Source organism: Fukomys damarensis, unplaced genomic scaffold, assembly GCF_012274545.1.
Source record: "Fukomys damarensis isolate Sample0158 unplaced genomic scaffold, DMR_v1.0_HiC HiC_scaffold_24, whole genome shotgun sequence".
Classification (NCBI taxonomy): domain Eukaryota; kingdom Metazoa; phylum Chordata; class Mammalia; order Rodentia; family Bathyergidae; genus Fukomys; species Fukomys damarensis.
This window is the reverse complement of record NW_022900936.1, coordinates 69,652,035-69,670,245: the sequence shown is the minus strand read 5'-3', so window position 1 is coordinate 69,670,245 and position 18,211 is coordinate 69,652,035. Positions and strand designations below refer to the sequence as shown.

Sequence of the window (18,211 nt, the reverse complement as noted above, 5' to 3'; positions counted from 1 at the left end):
AAGAGCTTGGCTGTGGCCAGACAGGCAATCAGTGGAAGAACTAAGATTAGAGCCAGTCTGTCTAGCTCTCAAAACAGCTTTCCTCCTTCTCTACCCAGTCTTAAGCTTGAACTGTAAATATCAGGAAACTGAAATCAAGGGAGAAGTGATTCTATGGAACATGTTAGCATCATACAATTAAGGAAAAAGAAGATGTTTTAAGATTTAACATTAGTTTTGAAATACCTTTAAAAATATTAATTTTAATGGATATCTCAAAGGTGCTTCATGACATAGAACACAGGTATTACTGTGAGCTGGAGAAGTCCAGCAGCTCTCAGCATGCAATCATGCAAAATCCTAAATAATATCACCAATCTCTGTCTGGTGTTTCAAAGAACACCACATTAGGCTTTCAGCAATGTTCTTGCCATATATTTTTGGAAGTTCTGGTCCTGAGAATTTGTCTTGGTAGATAAAATCTCTGGTCATAATCAAAATAAATGGACCAGTGATATTTTATGGAAAGTAAGAGAACTCAGCATCTGCTATTCAAATTCAGAAGGGAAGTCAAAGAGGACACATTCCTGGCTTCTGAATGCCATTTTCATGGGGATCTTTCCAAAAGTGGGTACCAACTACACTATCTGCCCAGTTCTGACATTATGGCCAGCGGCATGCATTGATGAGCTTGTAGCTAGGTTCCATCTGTCATGAGGAACAGATATCACAGCAGAACTGGGCAAATCCATGCTGGTATGTCATCACTGGAGTCCAGAGACAGTTGCCTCCTTACTCATGGCTTCATCTTCATTTTGCACTGAGCTGGATGTGCTCATGTTGACCCTGTCATTAAGGCCTCTAGTGACACTGTCATAGGATGGTGGGAAAGATGTGGCAGATGAAGTTTCAGATTTATCTGGGAGCACATAATTTTCATTTGCCATAAATGCAACAAAACCTTCATCTGGGAGTGACTCAGCCTCCTCCTCAACCCTAGGAGGAGTTGGATAGGAGGAGTTGGAGAGTACCAAGGAGCGATGCTGCATATAGCTCCGATAGGCCTTTTGAATGACAGTGGCTGAAATGTCTTCTTGCTTCCACCGGAGGGTGGTTGCTATTGGCTCATAGGATGCCTTTGAAATATTAGTTGCCATAAACTTCTCTTCCATATTTGCTTTCAGAGTGTCCAACTCCCCAGATTCTCCCAGCACCTTCTTGGTGAAAGCAAAAAGGATGTCCAGACAGTGGATCTTATCTCCAGGGACCAAGGGCAGGTCCATCTGGATTAATATATTCCGATTTGGTTTTGGGATTCGGAGAGGGCCAGAAAGTGTGTCTGCAAAGTCTGAGAGGGCAGAAAAGGTAATGAACTGGGTAGCTTCTGGATCAAACTTCTCCCAGGTCTCATAGAACATGTCAAAGTCATCTTCACTCAGGGGTTCGGTGCTCTCTTCTGTGGCTACATTGAAATTCTCCAGAATCACTGCGATGTACATGTTGACCACAATGAGGAAGGAGATGATGATGTAGGTGGTGAAGAAGAGGATGCCCACAGCTGGGTTCCCACAGTCTCCTCTCGTGCCATTGCAGTAGGGGGGCCCTGTGTTGAGGATGGGGCTCAGGAGGCCATCCCAGCCGGCTGACGTGGTGATCTGGAAGAGGCACAGCATGCTGTTGGCAAAGGTTTTAAAGTTGAACATGTCATCGATGCCAGCCTCTGCCTTCACATGGGGAAAGCTGGCCATGCCAAAGATGGAGTAGATGAACATGACGAGGAAGAGCAGCAGCCCAATGTTGAAGAGAGCGGGCAGGGACATCATGAGGGCGAAGAGCAGTGTGCGGATCCCTTTGGCTGCCCGAATCAGTCTGAGGATGCGGCCGATCCGGGCTAGGCGGATGACTCGGAAGAGCGTTGGGGAGAAGTAATTTTCAAGTGATGTAAGAATTGCAGAAAATATCAAACCTTTGAAAGAAGGGGGGAAATATCTAATCAATATCTCCAACCATAATCAACAGCAAGCCATGGCTGTAACATGTCTTTTTTGTTGTTGCTGTTGTTGGTATGGATTTCCATTTGTGCATTCATAATCAAGGACCCTGAGCTCTATGAGCCTGGCATGGTGGTTAGTACAAGGCATCATTCAGCAAATGTCAATTGCATTAATCTTTCTTCTCAAGTCACCCTTCCTGCCCTGTTCTTATTTTCCTCTCTATTTTCTTCTTCAATCTTCATGGCCAACACCCTATTTTTTATATCTAGTTCATCTGGGTTCCACATGTTCACAATACTCTATGTCCACTATGACACAGATCCTGATCTATCCTGAGACCGTAGCTTTTGGTCATGTCCATTTTTCCTTCTTGGTCTTGTGCCCAGGGAAGGCCAGGACCCCCTGTGATTCATCTCCCTACCTCCTACCATGAAGACAGACTCAGATCCTGGCACACTGTTTCACAGATAATTATACAGAGCTTGGTATTAATTATAAGGGGGCCTAGGAATTGGGCAACTTGCTGACAACTAAAGCAAAATGGCTTTGAGTGGCCAGCTGTCGGCATAATGGCTTTAATTTGTTTCTTTCATTTCCAGCTTGCTTTAAGTTTATGTTAGGGCCAGGAAATGGGCTTTTTTAGGGTCAGTTACTATCCTTAAACTTAACTATAGAAAAGGTCGGAAAGATGAATGTATCTGTCTCTGCATATAAGATTTAATATGAAGATTAGTCTTATGGACCTATAGAGACTTATTTGGACCAAAAGCATTTGCCAAGGATTAGGCAAAGCCTTTGAGGAAAAGAGCACTTGATAGTGTAGTATCATATTTCACTCCTTGGCCTTGTTCCCCCACTTGTCTTTTGTCATATGCACATGGATATATGTCATGTGCCATGATGCTGTGTTGGAAGAAGGAAGGGAAGGGGAAGGCCTTGGAAAATTATTACAATTTTGGGTTATAAAATATTTGTGAGAACTCTTAACATCCAATTTAACTGGGTCATTTCCCCATAATATGGATACATTATGTGTCTATATACTCCTAAAATTTTCTGCCAGACAACTGGTCTACATCCTAATTTTAGTTTTCCCATGACACAATTTCAGGGAAGGACAGGTTCTCATACTTGTAACAATTTCATACTCTAGTGTCCTTCTAGTGGGAAGAGAAGGGAGGAAGGAAGGGAGGGTAGAAAGACTGATAGGTAGGTTCTGTTTATTTTCCAGCTGTATCTATCAGGGATTTCTGCTCAGGAGATCATGCTGCTGGGACCATCACAGGTGTCTTTATCATACTCTGGTTAGATTTTACTTCTATGTTATTGATCTGGGAAGTTATATAAGTAAGCTCCTTCCTCTAATACAAAATTAAAATACCTTTAGAATATCTCATTTTGGGAAGCCATTAAAGCAAAACAAAATCAAGCCACCAATCAACAACAAAAATTACCACTTTTCTAAGAGAAATAAGCCTAAGAGGATAGATCAGGTGTCCTTATCAGTCAATAACTAACTGACTAACAGAAAGGGTATAAGAAAGCTTGTAGAAATGACATATCTATCTATCTATCTATCTATCTATCTATCTATCTATCTATATGGTACTGATTATAGTGACACTTTCATGGGCATATGGTTATGTCCCAAAACATCCAGGTATATACCTGAAATATACATAGATTCATATGGGATAGTTTTACCCCAATAAAGTGGTTCTTAAAAAAAACACAAAAAGGTCAGAAGCCCATCCAGACAACAGCTGCTCAGGCATGCAGACCCCAGCCAGAGGCCCACCCAGATACCATCACTAAGTGTGCACAGGCCTCAGCCAGAATCCCACCTGGACAACAGCCCAGTAGGGTGATCCAGAAGGCTATCATTCTGAACCTAGGAACTGGCCCAGGGATGAGCAGCAGAGAGAAAGCCTCTCTGAGGATTGTTGAGAAGTGAGTCCACTGAGAGAGCAAAAAGTCACTGCAATAAATGCACAGCAGACTGCATTAGTTGAAATCAGAAGATACTTAAACAAAACTCAAAACCAGTCTTCTAGATCATCAAAGTCAACCCCAAGGCCCAAGGGAACAATCTGAAACTCAACCATCTGGACTCTCTGAATTGGCAATGAAAGAGGATTTGGAAAAAAAATCTGAAATGATTTCTCAGGTAACAGCAGAGATTGTGCCCAAAGTGAAAGACATGATTAATAACTCTAGAGCTCACATAGATAAAAATAGAGGACTTGGAGAGCATGATGGAATCCTGGAAAAAGAAACAAATGGAATCAATAAAATAGATTTAAACAGATATCCAGGAGATTAAAAATTTCATTGAAAGTTTATGCAGCAGAATGAGCCAATGTGAGGACAGACTATCAGATAAAGACAGGATTGTGATTAGTGACCAGGAAAAGAAGAAATTTCTTAAAAATAGCAAGGGAACATGAGAAATTAATCCAGCATCTGCCAGATGATGCAAAGAGGAATAACATAAGAATGATCAAAGTCAATGAAGAAACAGGAGAGAGTGCAAATGACATAAAGAAACTGTTCACAGAGGTAATGGTAGAAAACTTCCCAAGTAGTTTTGACATACAAAGAATTTGACATACAAATAAGTGAAGCATATAGGACTCCAACTAGCAGTGATAAAAAAAAAAAAACTACATCTAGGCATATAATAGTCAAGACCCAGAAAACCAACAGAAGAACAAAATACTACAAGAAGTTAGAGAAAAGAAACAATTCACATACAAAGGAAAGCCCATCAGGATCACAGCAGACTTCTCAACACAAACACTGAAGTCAAGGAGATGTTGGAGTGATGTATTTGAATCCCTAAAGGAAAACAGCCTCCAACCCAGACTGATGTACCCTGTAAAATAATCTTTCAAAATTGATGGAGAAATAAGATTCTTTTATGACAAAGAACACCTGAGGAACTTTAGGAATACCAAAATTGCTTGCCAAATAATTTTAAACAATATCTTAGGAGAAGATAATGAGGGTCACAACCCCATGAAGCCCAGCACAATGAATCCATCAGGCAAGACAAGAAATTAAATGCAAAGGGGGAGAATTCAACAACAGGAAAAGGTCATGACAAAAGTAAGTCAATACATATCAGTTATAACCATCAATGTTAATGGTCTTTATTTACCAATCAATAGAAATAGACTGGCAGAATGGGTCAAGAAGCAAGATCCAACAATATGCTGCATACAATAAACACAGTTAATTAAAAAAGAAACTCATAGACTGAGAGTTAAAGGGTGGAAAATAATACTCCATGAGGCAGGAACCCCAAAATAAGCAGGAGTAGCTTTCCTATTTGGAGACAAAATGGATTTCAAACCAACATTAATTAAGAGAGATATGGCCACTGCATCCTTGTAAAGAACAATCCAAGAGGAAGAGATGAGATCATAAATATATATGCACCAAGTACTAGTGCACCCAACTATATAAAACAATTATTAATAGACACAAAAAACCAAATAAGCACTAATGCAATAGTATTAGGGGACTTCAATACTCCACTGTCACAAACAGATCAACTAGAAAAAAAAATAAATAACAAAATACTAGAATTCAACCAAATTCTTGAACAAATGGACTCAACAGATGTTTACAGAGTGTTCCACTCCCGAAAATCAGAATACACATTCTTTTCTGCTGCACATGGGTCATTCTTCAAAATAGACCACATGCTTGCTCATAGAACATATTTAAGTAAATGCAAAGGAATTGAAATTATCCCTTGTATATTATCAGATGATAGTGTAGTGAAATTGGAGACCAATAGCAAAACAAACCACAAGAATTTCATAAACACATGGAAATTGAACAACACCCTCCTAAACAACCAATGGGTTGTAGAGGAAATTAAAGAAAAAAAATCAGATAGTTTCTACAATTAAATGACAATGCCAATACAACATATCAGAATTTATGGGACACAGTGAAAGCAGTCTTATGAGGGAAATTCATAGCAGTGAATACTCATATTAGGAAAACAGAGTGAGTTCAAATAAACAAACTAATGCTGAACCTCAAGCTTCTGGAAAAAGAAGAACATGACAAACCCACAGCTCACATAAGGGAGAAAATTATAAAGATAAGAGCAGAAATCAGTGCAAGGAGACAAAGAGAATGATACAAAAAAATCAATGAAACAGAGTTAGCCCAGATGCCAGCCGCAGCCCCACCAGACCAGGCCATATGGGCTGCACAGTATCTGAATCTGCCCTGCAGAGGTGCTGGAGGGCCATAAAGAACATGGTTATGAGCCCTAGAATATAAAGCAGAAATGAACAACAGAGAGGGCCTCTCTGAGGCTCCTCAATGAAAATTGAAGCCCACTGGGAAAGTGAAGAAAATCTCTGCAATAAAGGCACACAGAACCACCATGGTAGGTAAGTTGGTGGGATCAGCACCTCCTATAGGGAGGAGGACAGCTGGAACCTGCAGTAGAACCTTGCAGACTTAAATCCTGCAGGAGGTCAGGGATCTCAACTTGGGCCTGCAGCCAGAAATCAGCCTGAATCTCAGTAGACTACAGCTGGCTTGCTGAGACTAATAATTGACTCAGACCTGCACACTGCTGCCCATATTGTCTACCAGGAAAGCAGAGACATATCCTGAGGGAAGCCCCTTTAAAAAATTTATATATAGGGCTAGGGATTTATCTCAGTGGTTCTGCTGACTGCCTCGCAAGTGCAAGGACCTGAGTTTGATCCCCAGTACTTATATATATATAGATAGATATATATATATATATATTTAAATTTTTTCTTTTTCTCTTTTTCTCTCCCTTCTTGTTCTGCATTACTCTCCCTTTGTGTTCCTGTTCCTGTCCCATTTCAAATTATTTCCCTGTCTCTGTCCTCTCAACTGTCAATATTCTTATAGGAAAGTGAATACAGTTTCTAGCTTTCCCATTGCGGTCAGTTTTTCTTTTCTTGTCTCTGTTCTTTCACTCTGTCTTTTTCTCCTGTCTTCAACAGTTTCCTATAATTTGCATGATCTTCCTGTGTCCTCTAGCCTAACTTTTAACCTTTTCCTCTCCTTCTGTCTCTCTATCCCTCCCTCTCCAACCCATTCTTAATCCTTATCCTGAAGGGTAAATTTTCTATATTGAAGGGTTTATTTACTTACAAACAAATTTTGGGTTGGCTCTAGATTTTGATCCAGCTCACAGAGTTAAAGGTGACAGATTAACTGGTATCACAAATTGTCATTTTCTATTCTGTGGTTGATGCTATTATTGATGCTGATTGTGTCAATTGAGCTAAAGTGTCATGAATGATTTAATCAGTTGTCTTCCCTGGTATACTGAAAATGAGATTGCCTAAGAATCATTAGAGACTCAAGGCCTAAAAAGACCAGCTATACCTGGAAGACATTTCTGAGAATCAATCACTCCATGAAGCTCTAAATACAAGTAACAAAGATACACTAAGAAATATTGAAGTATCAGCCCGGTAATTAAAGCCAAAAAGAGCACCAACAACAAAATTAGAAATGAGAAGAAACCTAAGAAAGGCACAAACCCAGACTTCCAGTTCAACAAAGGTAAATTCTGGGGAAAATGAGGTGGAAAAATCTGATAACCACCTGGACAACCTGAACTGATAGCACAGGAAGTTAAAACAAAAACAAAAACAAAAACAAAAACACGAGAATGAGGCTCTAGAAAAATTCAAAACAGAAATGATTTTCCAGACAACTACAGAGATGGTGAGCAGAATGACAGATATGATTAGAGACTCTAGAACAGAAACAGATAAAAAATTGATGAGTTCAGGACCATGATGGAAGCTATGAATACCCAACATAGGAAAGAAATGCAAACCATCAGCACACAACATAGGAAAAAAATGGAATCCATAAAACAGATCCAAAAAGATATTCAGGAGATTAAAAACTACATTGAAAGTACTTACAGCAGATTGAGCCGATGTGAAAGTAGAATATCAGATATGGAAGATAGGATTGCAGTTAATGACCAGGAAAAGAGAGATTTCTTAAAAAATAGTAAGGACCATAAGAAATAGATCCAGCAGCTGCTAGATGATGCAAAGAAGAATAACACAAGACTGATAGGAGTCCATGAAAAAGCAGGAGAACATACAAATGACATAAAAAAAAACTCTTCACAGAAGTGATAGAAGAAAAGTTACCAAACACAGGAAAGGAACTTGACATATAGATAATCAAGGCATATAGAATTCCAACTAAACATGATTAAACAACAACAAAAAAAAATCCACACCTAGTGAAGATCCCAGAAACCGAACAGGAGAACAAAATTATATAAGCAGTTAGAGAAAAGAAACAAATCACATACAAAACAAAGTCCATCAGAATCACAGCAGACTTTTCAACACAAACCCTCAAGTCAAGGAGAGCCTGAAGTGAAGTATTTTAAGCCCTAAAAGAAAATAACTTCCAATCTCGACTGTTGTACCCTGCAAAATTATCTTTAAAAATTGATGGGGAAAGGAGATACTTCCATGACAAAGAACAGCTGAGAAACTTCATGAATACCAAACCAGCACTCCAAACAATTCTAATCTGTACCCTAGAAAGAGAATGAGGGTCACAACTCCATAAGGTCCAACAGAGTGAAGCTATCAGGCAAGGCAAGAAACTACAGGAAAAAGGGGAAAAATAAAAGAGCTAACAACAGTAAAACATCATGACAAGGATGAGTCAATATTTATCAATTATAATCATCAATGTTAATGGCCTCAATTCACCAATCAAAAGAAATAGACTGGCAGAATGGATTAAGAAGCAAAACCCAACAACCCAACAATATGCTGTATACAAGAAACACACTTAATTCAAAAAGAAATTCATAGACTGAAAGTAAAAGCATGGAAAACAGTTCTCCAGGTGACAGGAACCAGGAAAAAGTATTTATTTCCAGACAAAGTAGATTTCAAACCAAAATTAATTAAATGAGACAAAGAAGGTCACTACATCTTTGTAGAGGGAAAAATACAAGAAGAGATGAGAACCATAAATATATATGCACCAAATACTAGTGTTTTTTTAATTTTTTTTTTTTTTTTTTTTTTTTTTTTGCTACTGGGGATCGTACTTTGGACCTTGTGCTTACAAGGCAGGTGATGGCACCATTGAGCTAAATCTCCAGCCCAGACACCTCATCTTTGACAAATGAGCCAACCATCCTGAATGGAGGAAAGATCACCTATGTAATAAATGGTGTTAGAAAATCTGGATTTCAACCTGCTAGAGATTAAAACTAGACCCACATCTATCATCATGCACTAAACTAAAATTGAAGTGGATTAAAGATGTAAATATTAAAATAGAAACACTAAACTTTCTGGAAAATAAGTTAGGTAGAACTCTTGAAGACACTGGCATAGGAAAAGACTTTATGAACAAAACCTCAGCAGCATGGGAACTACCACAAGAATCAGCACCTGGGATTTCATCTTATTAAAAAGCTGCTGCACTGCAAGAGAAACCACCAAGAGAACTAAGAGACAACCTACAATGTAGGAAGAAAATTTTAGCTGTTGTAACTCAGACAAAGGACTACTATATAAGGAATTTAAAAATCAGACCTCCTGAATTTAAAGACCCAATTCAAAAATGAGCATCTGAAGTGAACAGACATTTCTCAGACAAGGAAGAAGAAATAGCAAATAAACGTATGAAAAAATGTTCAACATCACTGGAAATTCAAGAGATGGAGATAAAAGCAACACTGAGATTCAACCTCACCCCAGAAAGAATGGCTATCAAGAAATCAACCAATAACAAATATTGGCAGGGCTATGGTGAGAAAAGAACTCTTCTCCCTTGTTGGTGGGAAGGAAGACTGGTATAACCACCATGGAAATCAATATGGAGATACCTCAAAAACTAGGATTAGAAGGGCCAGGGATTTAGCTCAGTGGTTCCACTGCCTGCCTCACAAGCCCAAGGTCCTGAGTTTGATTCCCCGAACCAAACAAAAACAAAAACAACCCCACAAAAAACCAAAAACACCAAGGGTTAGAGATCCCATTTGACCCAGCTATCCCTCTGCTGGGCATCTTCCCAAAAGAATTAAAAGAATCATACCACAGTGATATATGCACCCATATTTATAGAGGTGCAGTTTGTAGTAGCTAAAGCTTAGAAACAGCCTAAGTGCCCATCAGAATGATAAATGATAAATGATAAATGAGCCATGTAATAAATTAGAGACATTTATAGCTAAATAGATGCACATTGAGGCTATACTTTTAAGTGAAATAAATAGGACACACAGTTTAAATACTGGGAAGAAAAGGTCCAAAGGAGAAGGGGAAGTGGGAGGGGTAAGGGGAAGGAAAGAGAGAAAGGGAAAAATATGAGAAAAGGAAAAAATGGAAACAAAGTCTTTGTAAATAGAAAGGGGTGGAGGGGTGAAGGAAGGGCAGGGGAATGAGGGAAAATAATAACCAAGGTACATCATGAAAAGGTACAAGTTCCCAATGATAAATGAAATGTATTGTATACCTAAAATGTACCAATAAAGGAATTTAAGGGAAAAAGGAGTTGGTTTTTTGAAAGAATAAACAAAATTGACAAACCCTTAATTAATCTTATAAAAAAGGCCCAAATCTATGCAATTAGGAATGAAAAAGGTGAAATTACAACAGACCCAGCAGAAATCCAGAGAATCAACAATACCTATTTTGAGAACCTATATGCCAATAAGATGGAAAACACAGAAGAAATGGACAGATACATGTGAATTACCAAAGTTGAATGAAGAAGACCTAAAAATTCTAAGCAACCCAATATCAGTAAAAGAAATTAAAAACTTACCAACAAAGAAAAGTGCAGGTCCTGATGGCTTCACTGCTGAATTCTACAAAGCATTTATAGAACTATTGTCACTACTTTCTAAACTCTTCAATGAAATTGAAAAGGAAGCAAAACTCCCAAATTCTATCCTGGAAACAAGCATCACCTTGATCCTCAAAGCAGAGAAAAACCCAACTGAAAAAAAGAACTACAGGCCAATCTCCACAATGAACATAGATGCAGAAATCCTCAATACTGTATACTACACACTGGCAAACAGAATGCAGAAGATCATCACGAAGATCATTGGGTGGGGATTTGTCTTAGTGGTTCTACCACCTGCCTCAAAAGCTCAAGGGCCAAGCCTGATCCCTGGTACAAAAAAAAAAAAAAAAATCATACATTCTGACCAAGTGGGATTCATCTCATGGATACAGGATGGTTCAATATATGCAAATCAATAAATGTAATACACTATATTAACAGAGCCAAGGACAAAAACCATATGATGACCTCAATAGATGCAAAAAAAGTGTTTGACAAAGCCCAACACTTATTCATGATAAAAACCCTCCAGAAAATTGGAATAGATGGTCTTTATCTCAACTTGATAAAAGCCGTCTATGACAAACCAATAGCCAATATCATACTAAATTGTCAAATATTGAAATCCTTCATGCTAAAATCAGGAACAAGACAAGGATTCCATGAGTACCACTCCTGTTCAATATAGTTTTGGAAACATTAGCCACAGAAATTAGACAAGAGAAAGAAATAAAAGGAAAGATAGGAAACAAAGAAGCTAAATTGTCATTATTTGCAGATGACATGATATGGAAGACCCCAAGAATTCCACCAAAAATCTTCTAGATTTAATAACTCAATTCAGTAGAGTAGCTGGATACAAGGCAACACTTAAAAATCAATAGCCTTCCTTTATATAAACTACAGACTCACTGGTAGAGGACCTGGAGAAACAACTCTTTCCACAAGAAAGAAAGAAAGAAATACCTAAGAATCAACCTAGTGAAAGAAATCAAAGACCTCTACTCTGAAAACCATAGCACTCTGAAAAAAAGATATTAAAGAGGATATCAGAAAATGGAAAGATATCCCTTGCTCCTGGGTAGGAAAAATGAACATAGTGAAAATGGCCATACTTCCAAAACTGCTATATAGATTTAATGCCATCCCAATTGAAATTCCAGCAGCATACTTCATGGACCTTGAGAAAACAATCCAAAAATTAATTTGGAACCAGAAGAGATCTAGAATGGCAGAAGCAATTTTAGGCAACAAAAACATGACAGGGGGTATCACAATCCCCACCTTGAAACTATACTATAAAGTGATGTGATTAAAAATAGGACAGTACTTGCAAAGAAACAGACCTGAGGACCAGTGGAATAGGTTAGAAGATGCAGAAATAACTCCAGATATACTCAGCGACCTCATCTTTGACAAAGGAGCCAACCATCCTCACTGGAGGAAAGATAGCCTTTTTAAGAAATGGTGCTGGAAAAACTGTCTTTCAACTTGGTAAATATTAAAACTAGGCCTATATCTATCTCTCTCTATGCACTAAAATAAAATGGAAATGGATCAAAGATCTAATTTTTTAAAAATAGAAACACTAAACCGGGTAGAAGAGAGGTTAGGGTGGAATTCTTGAAGACATTGGTGTAGGAAGTTTCATGAACAAAATATCAGTCACATGTGAACTAGCACAGAGAATCAACAAGTGGGATCTCTTCTTATTAAGTTTCTGCACTACAAGAGAAACAAGCAACAGTGTGAAGAGGCAACCCACAATGTGAAAACTTTCCACCAGCTGTTCCTCACACAAAGGTCTATTATCTAGAAAATATAAAGAATTTTAAAAAATCAGACCTCCCAAATTTAAAGACCCAATCCAAAATAGGGCATCTGAAATGAACAGACATTTCTCAGACAAAGAAGTAGAAATAGCAAATAAATATACGAAAAAATGTTCAAAATCACTGGTCATTCAAGATATGCAAAGGGGTGGAGGGGTTGAAGGGAGGGCAGGGGAATGGGGAAAAATAAAATACATAATGTAAAGGTACAAATTCTCAATGATGAATGTCATCATATTGTATACCTAATATGTACAAATAAATTTACAAACAATAATAAACAAACTCAATAGTAATAGCAAATCACTGGTCATTCACACTGAGAGTCTACCTCACCCCAGAAAGATTATCTAATATCATGAAATCAACCAATAACAAATGCTGGCAGGTTGTGAGGAAAAAGGAACCCTTCTCCACTGCTGGTGGGAGTGCAGACTGGTGCAACCACTGCGGAAATCAGTATGGAGAAACCTCAAAGAACTAGGATTGGAGTCCCCTTTGACCCAGCTATTCCCCTGCTGGCTATCCAAAAGAATGAAAAAGAAATCACATCACAGCAATATATGCACACCCATGTTCATAGCAGCACAGTTTGTAATAGCTAAAACTTGGAAAGAGCCCAATTGCCCATCAACTGGAAGCTGGAGAAAGAAAATATGTGTGATTTTTTAATAAAATGGAGTATTACTCAGCCATAATGAATGAGAAAATAGAGACATTTATAGCTAAATGGATGCATATTGAGGCCAGACTATTAAATGAAATAAATAGGACACATATGTGTAAATACCAAATAGTTTCTCTGGTGCAAGAAACTGAAAATGTAAATAAGGATTAAAATGTATAATAGATAATGTGAAATAGGAAGAAAAGACCCAAAGAGGAAGGGGAAGTGGGAGGGGGAGGGGAAAGGAAAGAAGGCAATGGAATTAATAGGAGAAAAGGAAAAAAATGGAAACCAAGTCTTTGTAAAAAGAGAGGGGTGGAGGGGTTGAAGGGAGGGCAGGGGAATGGGGAAAAATAAAATACATAATGTAAAGGTACAAATTCTCAATGATGAATGTCATCATATTGTATACCTAATATGTACAAATAAATTTACAAAGAATAATAAACAAACTCAATAGTAATAGCAAAACAAACCTAAAACAAAACTCAAAACTAAACCCCTCAAACAAATAAACATAACCCAAGGTTATGTTTCCCCACTAGGGTGGGAAGATTGATTAAATGTTGCCAAGTAGCATTCAGATGCTATGAGCTCTTGATAGTAAATCAATGGGAAATTAAATATCCAGCTACCCCCTGGCACGAGAAAGGAAACAGGTCAGGATATAACGGATCAGGATATATTTATAACGTGAAATGAAGCTGGTGATTTGGAATTTGGTTTCTATAGGGCCAAACTAGGGCCAAACTTCTGCTAAACCACAGGAACCAGGGAGGGCATTGTGGTCGCTGGAAAGGTAACTAGCTCCACAGAAGAACTTAGCCTAGTCTAAAATCAGCCCTACCCCCGAGAAACTGTGTGACTTTGCATAATCTTAACCTGTGAGATTTAACAACTATGAATGTTTAAGATTGGGGACCATGCCTCTCTTTGACAGGGCTGCTGTGAAGATTCATGGATCCTAGCCCAGTGCTTGGGACTCAGACAGTACTCAATTATGATGGTTCCATTCACCACCTTAGTCTCTGACTCTTCGTTTTCTCTGAATATCATTTCACCCCAAATACTGGATCTTCCATTCAACAACAACCTGGATGGGACTTTACAGCATTACTCTCTTAGCATCAATCCCTCGACTTTTTAAAAAAATCACTCATTCATGTTCCTGAAGAGGACAGTTACATCGAGATTTAATGCCAGATCCTACATTAAAGAATCTCCTTCGAAGGATCTACTCCTAGACTTTCCTCACCCTGCTGACAACTCATTTTCTATCCTAGAAAGTATTTTGAGAGTCTCTCCACATAACACGACCCACTCCCTCCTCCAAAGCCATAGTGGTAACAGCCACTGGAAATGCTATAGGGTCTGCAGTTGCAGGTTCTCAGGAGGAGCAACTGCTGCTCATCAGCTGACAAGTTTCTAGTAATGGGCTGTCATTTAGCAGGTCACTGAAAACTTCTCAGCAGCATGGAGAGGACCAATGGGACCCCTTCACTTTATCAGGACAACATCTCAGGGCCATGTGAAACCTGCTGGTCTTGGAAGGCTGCACACCGAGCTTTTCTAACATACATGATTCTACGAAGTTTGTTGTTTGTCCCTTGGTTAAAACAAATAAAAGCAGCCCAAACAACCCCAGGCCGAGGCTGGGCTTCCCACCGCACACTTACTCCCAATGGAGAGAAGCACCACAATGAAGTCGAACACATTCCAGCCGTTGGTGAAGTAGTAATGCCTCAGGGCGAACATCTTCAGGACACATTCGCCAGTGAAGATGGCCACAAAGAACTGGTTGATTTTGCCCAGCACTCTTGTCTTTTCTTCACTCTGCTCATCCGTCTCCACCATCATGGTGACCATGTTGAGGCAAATGAGGACCATAATGCTGATGTCAAACGCTTGTCTAGTCACGATGTCAAAGATAAAGCCCTGGTACTTGTTCTGAGAAAACAAGAAGTGGTAGCGTCAGGGCCTCTGTGGCAACATAAAAAAAGAGGAAGAAACGTCTGGAAGGCTGAGTTCTCTATACACGCGTTTGAAAAGTCTGTTTCTACATCCTCTTCTTAGCCCTCCTCACATTTCACTTTGACTTGATTACCTCATTGTCCTAGTTCTAGTCTTTACTACTTCTCTCAGCCTCTTGAAGTCATCAAGCATGTCCTTTTTCTTGGCTCAGGCTCTTTTTCCACTTACAACGCTCCATTTGTAACCTTTCCAGGCTATCTAAATTCTGACCTTCCGGAGAGAGCCACCTCTCTTAGGCCTTACCCCACCCGGGAGTTTCCCCCAACTGTGTCACTCCATGCTGCTCTGGCCTTCTGGCTCCCTCAGCCTTCACTGACCATCCTGAGTTCTAGCATTTCATGTACTCCTCTTCTTTATTGGTCAATGAATGCTTTGAGGGTGAGGGCATGTATACTTACCTTTGTGTTCCTGAAATATTTTTCACCTAGCAAGAGTTCAAGAGCTGCTTATAAAATTATTGATTTCAGTTACTTTGCTGAGTTTAAAATTAAGTGCAATGCTATGACTGTGCCCCTCTGTGTCTGGCAAAGTCCCTCCACTCCTGAAGCTGCATCCTTCCACTGGCACACTATCACCTCCTCACTACCGCCACTTCTGTTTCGTTCCCGATGTGTCAGGCTCGTGGCCGCGCTTGCCCACTTCGGGCTATTATCCTGAGTGTCTTCAGTGTCCACATGAGTGACTCATTTCTAACTTTTCAGGTCAATCTCTAGTGACACGGCTGTTCCTGACCTGAACCTTGCATCTCCTTCCAGCTACCACTCTAGGTCGTTTCTCACTTTCATAGCTAAATTTTTGGAAAGAGTTATGTGCAGTCACCGTCTCCCATTCACTCCTCAAATCACTTCAACAGAGCTTTTTATCCTGCCATGGGAATGGTTCTCACATGATCACTAATGACCTCCATAATGTTAAATTCAAGGACACTTAATGTGGAATGATCCTCTCTTGGTTTCTATCGTGCCATACTTTCTGGTTTCTTCTCTTGCCTTTTAGGTTGCTCTGTTCTAATCTCCTTCTTTCAACTTTCAGATAGTAAAACTCTTCAGGACTCCATCCTAGGCACCCTTTCCTTTTCACCTCGGTCTTTCTCCCTTGGCAATCTCTCCAGTCTGTGAATTAATGCACATGTGTGTTTTGCAATTATTTGCCTGGGCCATGGGCTTGTGATCTCTATGAGGGAGGAGCTTTGTTTATTTGGCTCACTGTTCTATCCTTAATGTCTGTTATAAAAATAGGTGCTCAATAAATTGGTGAATAAAAGGAAGACAAAATGGGCAGCTCTGAATTAACCACAGCTCAAAATTCCAAAGCAACCCTACTAGGTTTGATTATCTAATAGGCATGTACTGAATATATACTATGTGGAGGGTTCTGTATAAGTGGCCATGAGGAGAAAACCCTGCTGTAGTTACACCAGGGAGCTTCCAGGAGCTGCTAAGCAGGAGGAGGAGAAGTGCTCTGAGGAAGCCGACTTCTAATTAAATAGAGGACTTCTAATTAAATAGAGTGGGCAACAGCATCAGTAAGCATGTGAGCATCAGGCTTGCCCTGGATGCTCTGACTGGAGGGAGTGCAGCAGCTTTTCAGGCAGGAATCACATCTTTGAAACCCTTGCTGCTCTCAGAGATGATGAAGTGGGTGATAGATGCAGTGATGATATTCTAGAGCCCCTTATTTTCCTATAAAGTGGAATACGTGAAGCCTGCTTTTAGTGATTTTGAAAGCAGGGAATGTTACAGGAAATAAATCTCCCAGTTTGGTAGCACCCTTGCCCTTGGCTATGGATGAACATTTAGAATCCAGCTTCACCAAGGGTAAGGAGTGGTGTGTGTGCATGTGTTAGGGTCCCAATGTGCTGCTGCCTGGAGATTTGATGTTTTCGTCTTTGGGCAGAGGGCTGAGCGGAACTGAGATGTCATGTATAATCTGGGAGCTGCACTTACTAGTGGAATAAAGGGGCATGTCTCTTGAAGTCTTTATTTAAAAAAAGGGATCAAAATGGAGTCTGACTCTAACTTTGGCCAATCTCTAAACTTCAGCAGAGTTCCTGTTGGGCCACTGGATAGTGACCATGACTGCGTCTTGGATCTCAGGGGAGTGGGCATTGGTCTTTCCCTCTCTAGTCTACTTATAGGCATGAGGTAGAAAGTAGGGCTGGTCTAGAGGTCATGGCCTCCTGAATCGTAATGCATAACCACACAAACATCCCATCACTGTCTACTTTCGATATGATTTAATGTGATCTGCTCCCAAACCTGTGTTGGAACCTAACATTTTGGGAGGAGGTCAGTATTTTCTTACACAGGCTCGTTGGAAGCATCTTTGGAGTTATTTTCACTCCAGAAGATGAGAGTTGCTTCACTTATATTTCTCATTGCTTGGCCTGGGAACCCTCATCACACTCATCCCAAACTCAACCCTGACCCCTCCTCCACAGTCAGCCCTGGCTTGGCTGCCATCCAGCACAGGTACAGACTGTCCACACATACATGCTCTGCTAGAGGGGAGTTTACCAGAGGCCGAGGGATGGGCTTCTGGGGCTTCTTGGAGCCCAGCTTCTTCATGGCATTGTAGTACTTCTTCTGCTCCTCTGTCATGAAGATGTCCTGGCCCCCTAAGTGCAGAAGAAAGTCACACTGTTATTAAAATAATAGGATCCCCCTAGGGATGCTCAAATCAAAGCATCCCATATGGGAAGGACCATCTCAACCTCCTCTGCTCTGCAGAAAGCTGAAGTTCAAGGAGTGCCTTTCCCAGGTGTCACAATCCATGACACAGCAGCGGAAAAGAGCCCGTGTTATATTCTCTACTTGAGTCTCTGAGAGAAAAGCTGGTCTCTGCTCTCC

The 18,211-nt window shown here is 39.8% G+C and overlaps 1 protein-coding gene across 6 annotated transcripts in view; it reads right to left on the bottom strand.

Annotated features, from left to right (window-relative positions):
• Nucleotides 1–229: 229 nt before the first annotated feature.
• Nucleotides 230–18,211, bottom strand: part of Scn10a (sodium voltage-gated channel alpha subunit 10) — a 110,693-nt gene continuing 92,711 nt past the window's right edge. For 5 of the 6 annotated variants that reach the window (XM_033768129.1, XM_033768132.1, XM_033768131.1 and 2 more), the window contains 3 exons: nt 17,879–17,983; nt 15,008–15,278; nt 230–1,945 (listed from right to left, as the gene is read on the bottom strand). In XM_033768129.1, the coding sequence (XP_033624020.1) occupies nt 744–1,945; nt 15,008–15,278; nt 17,879–17,983 (1,578 nt within the window). In that variant the 3' untranslated portion in view covers nt 230–743. Of the gene's footprint in view, nt 1,946–15,007; nt 15,279–17,878; nt 17,986–18,211 lie in introns of those variants that run through there. The other variant, XM_033768134.1, reaches the window with a different exon arrangement.